At 45.2% G+C, this 8,536-nt stretch overlaps 1 protein-coding gene across 1 annotated transcript; it reads right to left on the bottom strand.

The window, feature by feature from the left end:
- Positions 1-1,016: 1,016 nt before the first annotated feature.
- LOC119398826 (trans-aconitate 2-methyltransferase) lies at positions 1,017-8,290 on the bottom strand. Its single transcript, XM_049417435.1, has 3 exons — positions 8,181-8,290; positions 5,873-6,093; positions 1,017-1,189 (listed from the first exon to the last, which is right to left on the bottom strand). Exons 1-3 carry the CDS (start codon positions 8,288-8,290, stop codon positions 1,017-1,019), a joined length of 504 nt encoding a protein of 167 aa, XP_049273392.1.
- Between the last annotated feature and the right edge of the window lie 246 nt (positions 8,291-8,536).

Below are 8,536 nucleotides of genomic sequence, written 5' to 3'. Positions count from 1 at the left end.
TGCTCGAATTTCTGACAGCGTGTGCCCAATCCACATGGTTCATTAAAACGAGATATGGAAGCGCATATATTTGTTTTCGTGATGAAAAAAATCATTCTGCCTTATTTTACAAGCTTCTATAACTTCGAGTTTTAATGGGAAGGACAAAGTTGCGATCGAAGCATGTTTGACAGTGTGCATTGTGCAGGGGTCCAGGGCGAGCCCTGTAAGCATACAGGCATATATTACGATTCGTTTTATCATTTAAGTAATGTGAATTAGTGCTGGTAACACCACACTTTACGGAAGTTGATATCAACATGAATTTGATTCAAATGGAATATCATGTTCTTAAGTTATCATTAGATATTATTCTTCGTTGTCGCTCTCACCAATTTGCCATGGTTTGTGTGGCCTATCTGGCCATCGGAGCTGCAGCACTGCCTTCGAATTTGATAGCAAGGTGAGTAGCACGTCGATGCAGTGGAAATTGTACATCAGCTCATTTTTACTGTACATTTGTAACTGAAGCCACGCAAATGACATTCGTTAGAAATTGTCTTAGTTGTCCTTTAATGGACCACGCGTTCTACCGACTATGCATTGCAATTCGAGATGAACAGACGCAATACAATTACGTATTTATTTTCTCTGATACATTTATTTCATCATGGCCATGATTGTCTTACGTGACCGAGGTACAGACGTCCCTCTCACACGTAAGAGAGATACAAACGAGACTAAGCCAGGGAGGTCAACCAAAATTGAAACGCCCGATTCCCTACTCTAAACTGAGGGAAGGGGTAAATGCGCGCAAAAAACAAGGGAATGAACAAAACAAAATCAAAAAGAAAAATTTAGCAGCGGTAGTATTACAGTTTTTTTTTTCAATTCAAAGGAGGTCAAACATACACATTACCAACAAAATGGGCACGCAACCACCAGCATAGATCAGTAGTAAAGTTTATTGGAAAAAGAACAATGAAGCATTTTCACACAAATAAGATAGAGACGGGGATGGGGGAGGGGCGGTGTTGTCACTCCTCAGGCTTCACGGCGTGCACGAGGAACGCTGAGAACACATTCTGACCGCTACGTTCTAGGTACGAATCTTGCCACTCATTTAGGTGTCTCGAGAGTGTGTCGACAAAAGCAGGCCTCTCCTCGTCGTTGAGCAGCGAGTACAGGGGGTTGGCTATCTGGTATATTGCTGCGTGAAAACAGGCAAGATAATGGTCATACTTGTGGCAATACAGCCTTCAAGTTCACCTCAAAGGAATGCTTCCATGAACCTAAGGAACACGCACAAAGAGTACACAGAAAGACACCGGACAGCCGCTAGTTGTCCCGTCTCTCTTTGTTTAGTCATTGTGCGTGTTGCATAGTTATTTGGGAGGCATTCAGTGAGTACCAACTAGTCCACCTAAATGCATCAATGATTTACCTCAAAACCACTCAGTCGGCGAAAATGGGTTACTAAATGTGTCTGCTAGAGTCAGCAAGCTGTGGCAAACAATCACGCTCATCGCATATATCGCAGTGCGAAAACTGTACCTACAGTGATCACCTTGTGAAAACCTTCTCAGACGGGACTATTTTACTGGCGCAGTTAAAACGACAAACGGCAATCGACCACATCTTATCAAAAGTCGTAAGATATGTACTGCAGGGCTGGCCAGCACGTAATGCTGTGGAAGCGGACATGAAAGCATTTTCTGACCGGAGATTGGAGCTGTCCGTGGCACAGATCACAAATAAAATTTAGGTATAAGAAGTGCTATGTGCAATTAGTGGAGCTAACCGCATCGTGTTGCTACGAATCTGGCAAAGGGATCTGAGCTTGAATATAAGGTCACCTGCCAATGTTCCACGGACTTTACAAGAGCTTAACGCGGTGAAAACAGATATAGTGCGCGCTTTTCAGAGCTCTAAAAGGCGCGTTTTTTCTGCGATCATTCTACGACGCCTAATTCCCGCACGATGAATCCAGTGGATTTTATGTTGCCTTGTACCTGCCGGCTAGTTCGATATTTGTAGTTGCGGGAAGGCTGAGTGCTGTGCGAATTCGTGGTACATATTCAAGTTAGTTGAAATCCTGAAACCTTAACCAGATATTCTCATGAGCGATGACCGGTGTCTTTATACAGTAAGATTTGCATCCAATGTCAAGCATAAAAAGATGTGCAAAAGTTGCACAAAACCTTTCCCCAACACTGTTCTATGTATGCGTAAACATCGGCACACCTTCCAAAGGGCTGCCCTCTCCTCCCTCTCCTCCCAACCCCTTGCGACCACAGGGATGTTGAAGTTTAAATGGCGCGATGTGTTACACAATCACACCATCGCAAGGTGGTGCCGTGACACGCGTGTACAACAGCGGGAACTAAATCTGACATGCACTGACATCTTATGATTCTTTTTTTTTTTTTTGAATTGGTTAAAAAAACCTTTTGGCACAGAATGTTTCAACGACTTCATTTTAAACGTTTTCTATTGATAGTTGCATCCGACACTTCCCCAACCGTATCCGACCACATCAAGCGCGATCGGTAGAGGAAATGAGCCGTGACACACATTTGAGTGGTAGGTTCGTGTCCTCACTCGCTACATACGCCTGCATGTTTCTTTTCAATTTTCGGTGAGCGGTGTGTATAAGAGCGAAAGCCTTACATGCCTCATCAAACGCAAAAACTGACCATCTTTGTCGGCGGCGTCTACACGGGTGATGCAATAAATTACCATAATGTGATGATATCATAATGTAGAAGCTCACAAAAATGCACAATCATGAGGCCATCGAACGTCACCATGACGTCACATCACGTTACTTTAGGTTACGAGGTCATCATGTAACATCATCACTTGGTGATACGTGAGCTGATCCCGGAGGCACTTGACGCGCAGAAACCTTGCAATGCCAGCGATCCCGGATGTTGCATAAAACAATGCAAAGTGCTGAAGGATTTAGGGGATGGGGGAAACAGTGCAATCGAATGAGAAAACAAAAAGGCAGCTTTCGTCTTCAAGTCACCTTAGCCGAATGCATGAGGATTCCTGTAATTTCTTTTCCTTTGTGGTTTTAAAAGCAATAATTTTTTTCTTAAATAAGTTGCCAAATTTGCACACCTCTATTGGTTGAACATTCCAATCCCGCAAATTGTTCGGTTACCTGATTCATATGCTACTGTACGTTCAGCGACAAGAAAGAAATAAAGCGGAAGATCGAGGCTTGACGTGATCAGAACAGATTGAACTGAAAATGTCGCCGAGGCCAATGCCTCGGAAAGATTTGTCAGGTCATTGGTTCCAGCGGCATTATCTCTTAACGGCTTCTATACGTTTCTCACGTATTTCTTTTGAAGATGTATCTGCTCTTATAAACGCTTTTTTGCTTCTTTTACAAAGTTAGCCTTTTTAAATATAACTCAAATGTTGCCAATGACCGATATTTGGAATCTTGTAATGGTGCAGTGTTCAAAACTGTCCCAGTATAAAGGGTCCCTCAGCATGTTGGACAATGTTGAGCTGACGATCACGTCTGAAAAATTTGCTACGCTACGCGCTGCGGAAATGGGCCAAATTTCAAGCTGAGCGCTCCTTGCCTTTCGTCTCGCCGGCGCGCGCCCGGAGAATGAGGGGATGAATCGAATGGCCCTACGTAGATGGTAGTGCCGTGACGTCGGTCCTCTACGTAGACGACTGTGGTCTGACGTTACCAACAGCTAGTACGTGAGACTGCGATAATTATTTGACGCGACGTGTAGTTTGCCTAATTTGCTGCTTGAATAGATTAGAAAAAAGTGAGAGCAATAATAAAATACACGAACGGAATATGGTGTTTCTTTTTTTTTTCATTTTTACTGCGAATCGCAGCGAAATGCGGGACTCTGTTTCGCATGCATTCGTGTTCTCGCGCTTTGTGCGTGGTGCAGACGCCACCCCTTACAACGAAACTAATTTTCTACCGCGTTCCAACGCTCATTAGGCTAATTTATCTTCCCGCGTCTAACTCGATGTTCATGCGGCGCACGGCTAGCCTCGCGTCCGTACAAATGTCGCAGCTTTCGTGCTAAGTAGTAGCGTGAAAGCCAAGTGAAGGCGAGGGTGCATTCGGCACAACGTGCAGAGATGAAGCGCAAAGAACGCCGCCACAACACCGCTCGCGTATCGGGGGCTCGGGCTGGTTCGGGCACGTCCTGTGCTCGTGACGTTACATGCGCATGACGTGTTCATGCGTATGCGTCTTGTGATCCTACCGCTCACGTGACGAAGAGGGCAAGGAAGGGACTTGGCTTGCGAAGGCTACACGGGGCGATCGGCAAGGGTTTGCAGCTCGCCTCCTCGCATCATGGCTTGGCGCCGCCTCAAAACATTGGTTTTCTCAGCTTCTAATGGACCGATTAAAATAGCGGCGTCCCTTGAGCTCGAGTGGCTTTCGTACGCTCCGTAACATGAGCGCGGACATCACGGTGAAAGCGTGAAACACCCTTCTTCCCCTCAGCACAAGAAAACCGCGCGAGCAGACAGCGGAAGGGCAAGGTTCTCCCTGCGTAATTATAAGAAGAAGCGAGCGAGCTCGCCGACGACTTTTAAATGCGCCTGTCGCGCTCCTAACGCCATCTCGCTGGTAATGAAGAAACGCTTATAAGCGCAGCCGTCTCAGAGTCCGTCCAGCGGTAAAGAATGTGTATATAACGCTCGCCGTTACCTACGTGGCGGATCTGCGTTTCGTGGCGTAGTGGCTAGCGCCACTCGCTGTGGAGGAAGAGGTCCCTGGTTCGATTCCGCGCTTCGGAAGCATTTTTCTGAATTATTTTTCTTTGGGGCTTTTATATATATATACATACTTATACATATACGGTGCATGACGGCGGCGACGGCGACGCCAAATCCAGCCGAGACTGTCCATATAATTGCTATCGCAATAAAAATTCTTGTGGCATAACGCTCCTTATTGGGCACGCAGCAACTTCCAGTGTCTAACTAAAATTCGTTATGTCACCTGGTGAGGGGCCCTTTAAGTTATTTTATATTGACATGACGTCAGAGGACGAACATATTTCTGGGATACACACCGAACAGTGCTTTCGCACCGAATGTTGCGACCGAAACTTGTGGAATGGTCGTGGTGTGAAGCATCGCGTTAATTGCTGCGGCGTAAATAGTTGACACCTGTCTAGCTGGTGGGCCAGACGTGTCCGTGGCGTTAATTTTTGAAGAACAGCGATAATTTCGGTCGCTCGGTAAGAATTCGCCCCCCCCCCCTCAAAACAGGAGAGTCCTGCGCACACCTATGCGTGCATGCGTCTAGTTCACGAGATTTAACTCTAGTTGCGTTAATGAGGGGCACTTATTTCTGTGAGCCATGCAAATTTGTACAAATTTTTGTAAGGACAGGCGAAAAAAGAAGCTTACGTTTAGTGACGGGATTTTCTTTTTGGACAGAGCTCTCACTGACCAGTACTTCAGCGGTGTAAGGAATCAGTCCTGCTGAAGAAAGAGCTGAATAGAGGTACTCTTGTTGTCCTCTCCGATCCACGATGTCATGGCTTTTCGGCACGGCTCGTAAAAGAACCTGTGAAATGTCAAATTTCTAGTATTGTGCATTTCAAAAAGCCCTATGTTCGTGGTTCCATACGTATTTCTTTCATAGTGTACATTGAGATCATAGAGCAAGGAATAATAAGAAAACATTAAGAAGTTAGTTTATGCCCACAGCCGTTCGCTGCACATGCACGCGAAGATGAGCAATGACGCGAGATTATATAGGATGCGGTTACGTTGAAAAATGGCGTTCTTACATCAGAATATTTTGTCCAACGCTCGAGACGACTCAGTTCCTTGAAGGACTCGAACAAAAATTTCCTTGCGAGAAAGTACAGCAGACACTCGCCACCAGGTGTCATGAGCTTGGCGATATTATCCAGAGAGCGGTGCAGGTCTTTTGACCAATGCAGCGTCTTGAATGAGTACACTCGTTGGAAGGCACCGTACTTCTTCGAGAAGGCCGAAACGTCGTTGTCTATGTCTAGGTAGTCGTATACGATCTTCTCGTGTGCGCAGTTTTCTTGGGCATACTCGATCATGCTTATTAAGGAATCGACAGCGACGATCCTGCGGAAACAAAAACCTTTATGCAGGCTGATCCTGCGTGTGCGAAATACCACAGCGATTATGACACATTCATTAGAGTGCGGGCACTGAGTATCTCATCACAGTGATAACGCTTCGAGAATTTCAAAGGGGATGATCCGTTGTCAATTTCGCTTCTCACTGGTTTTCCTGATCTGTATCACAATCATTGCGGCACAAAAACAGTATGATATGTAGAAATGTCTTCACCTTTTTAATATTGCCTGCTGCACAGATTTATAATAGACCTTCTGATATAATTTAATGATAATTAGTTTAATGAAATGATAAGCAAATAATTTTCCCGTCAAACATATCCACTTCCCCCAATCGACATTCACTTCAAGGATACTAAAGAGAAAAAAATTCGGCAGATCTCATTCATCGTGGGACTCGTTCTCATGCGAAGCAGTAGGCGAGTAGGGGCCTCCGCCGCAATTTTTTTATTAATTTAAGTCAAGCTTTGTGAGGCCGACGGACTTCTTCGTGCATTTTGAATAATTATGGGTATATCGTGGGTAGGCTGACAGCGAATAATTTTTTCGGAAGGGGGGGGGGGGGGCTGCACCTGCTGAAAGCCTTGACAATTTATGGAAAGCACCTATTTTAGGAAAGTACCTATTTGAAGAAGCAACTATAGGGGGGAGGGGGAGCTGGTAGCGCTCCCCCCCCTCCCCTACCTGCCCGTGGCTACCAGATTGATCGTGCGCTTACCATGCACGCCGACTACACTGACGACCTAATGGTATCCTACAGTACGACGTAACCACGGTACTCACACTGGAGGACGGGTGTCAGCTTTATCGAAATGAACTGCACGCTGCGGCTCGATGATGTGCATATTCCTCCGGGTTGATCAATGGTTGCTCATAGCTTGGCCAGTCATACGATTTCATATCTAATGTTTAAGGTGACGTTGCTGCGATATAACGCCATTACAGGGTCTTTCTCGTAAGCCGTTTCAAGCACTGGCGTAGATCTATGGTAGAATGCATGACTGCCACGCAGAACACTTGGGTTCGATTTCGGCTGTAACCGAGATTTCGAGTCTTTCCCTCCCCATGATTTTTTTCCTCACTGAGAACGCTGCTAACGCCTTCGCATTTTCTGCGATACAAGCTCCTTAACGCGATCGCGTGCTGATTTCCGAAAGGCTGTCATCGCCGCTCCAGGTTTGATACAAACTTTCAGTCACCCGCGGCTCATAGCCGCGTTCCACGGGTCCTGGTATATACGTATGTACTACACGTGACAGAAAGAAACTGTTTGATGAAGTACACGAAAATTATATAATGCTATTCTTGTAATGACCTGTTCATTGTGCTCGCCATACACTAGCCCCTCCCCCCTCCCCTCGCCCTTCGCCCGATGCAAATTTTGGTATGTGTCAGGTTAAGGAGACGACCACGAGAGCGTGCAGAGGTAGGCGGTTAGCTATATAGATAGGCAGATAGTTACATAGATAGAAACGGTCAAAGTGCCTTTGGTTCGTAAGAAACACTTCGCATTAAAAAAAGACTACTTTACTAGTTTTACCAAGTTACTCAATTATATTGCCAAAAGTTCCACCCGAAGACGTCCAGTAATGTAAAAACGTACAAAACAGAAGATGCAGGTGGCGACACAAACCTGAAGTTCCTCCAACTGAGTTACCACAATGGAACATATTTTGCAGGCCATATTTATCGCTAAAACAACATATTTATCGCTAAAAGTAAATTGCAGTGTGGTGTAACGCAGTGAGAGACTTAACAAAACACAAAGTATGGTGCAGTTTATTACGTCGCACTAACACTCTAGGCCTCATGATTTGGTACGTTTTAAAATGAAACACTAACTTTCGCATTCTGTTCAATTAATCAACATGTAGTCTTGATAATAAAGAAAATGGAGTTCCATAAACTTCTTCATTTCTCCAATGACTACGCGCCTGGTGACCACATTAAAACATGTAGAAAAAGTTTTTCGCAGGCGTAAATTGGTGGAGGTGCGCAGGGGCAGCTCCTTTTTCTAAGCTCTTCAATGTGCCTTATAAACATCTAAGGAAGAAACAACTTGGCACGATGTACCTTTTGCATGGCTCGCATGACGGCAAAATCGAGTTTAGAGTGAAGTTTCCCGGGCCGCAGCCAATGTCCAGGAATTGCTGACTCTCATTACATGGTGTCCTGAATGCCATTTTGTATATCTGTAGAAAAATTGCGTCGTATTTGTTAGCAAAGCTTGAATGGGACGCGTACCAATTGGTATATCGAAAGGCGCGCATAAAATAAAAGACATATTCCAGGTTGCTTATACCGTATACGTGTCTGTCATATGCAGAGTATGCGCGAGATGCTCCAGGCATTACAAACTTTTTTTGTGCTTAGCGGTCTGAGGTGTCACAATGATTATAGTTCGCATTCCTCTTATTTTTCCACCGACC

Source organism: Rhipicephalus sanguineus, chromosome 7, assembly GCF_013339695.2.
Source record: "Rhipicephalus sanguineus isolate Rsan-2018 chromosome 7, BIME_Rsan_1.4, whole genome shotgun sequence".
Lineage (NCBI taxonomy): Eukaryota > Metazoa > Arthropoda > Arachnida > Ixodida > Ixodidae > Rhipicephalus > Rhipicephalus sanguineus.
This window is presented reverse-complemented; position numbering and strand designations above follow the sequence as displayed.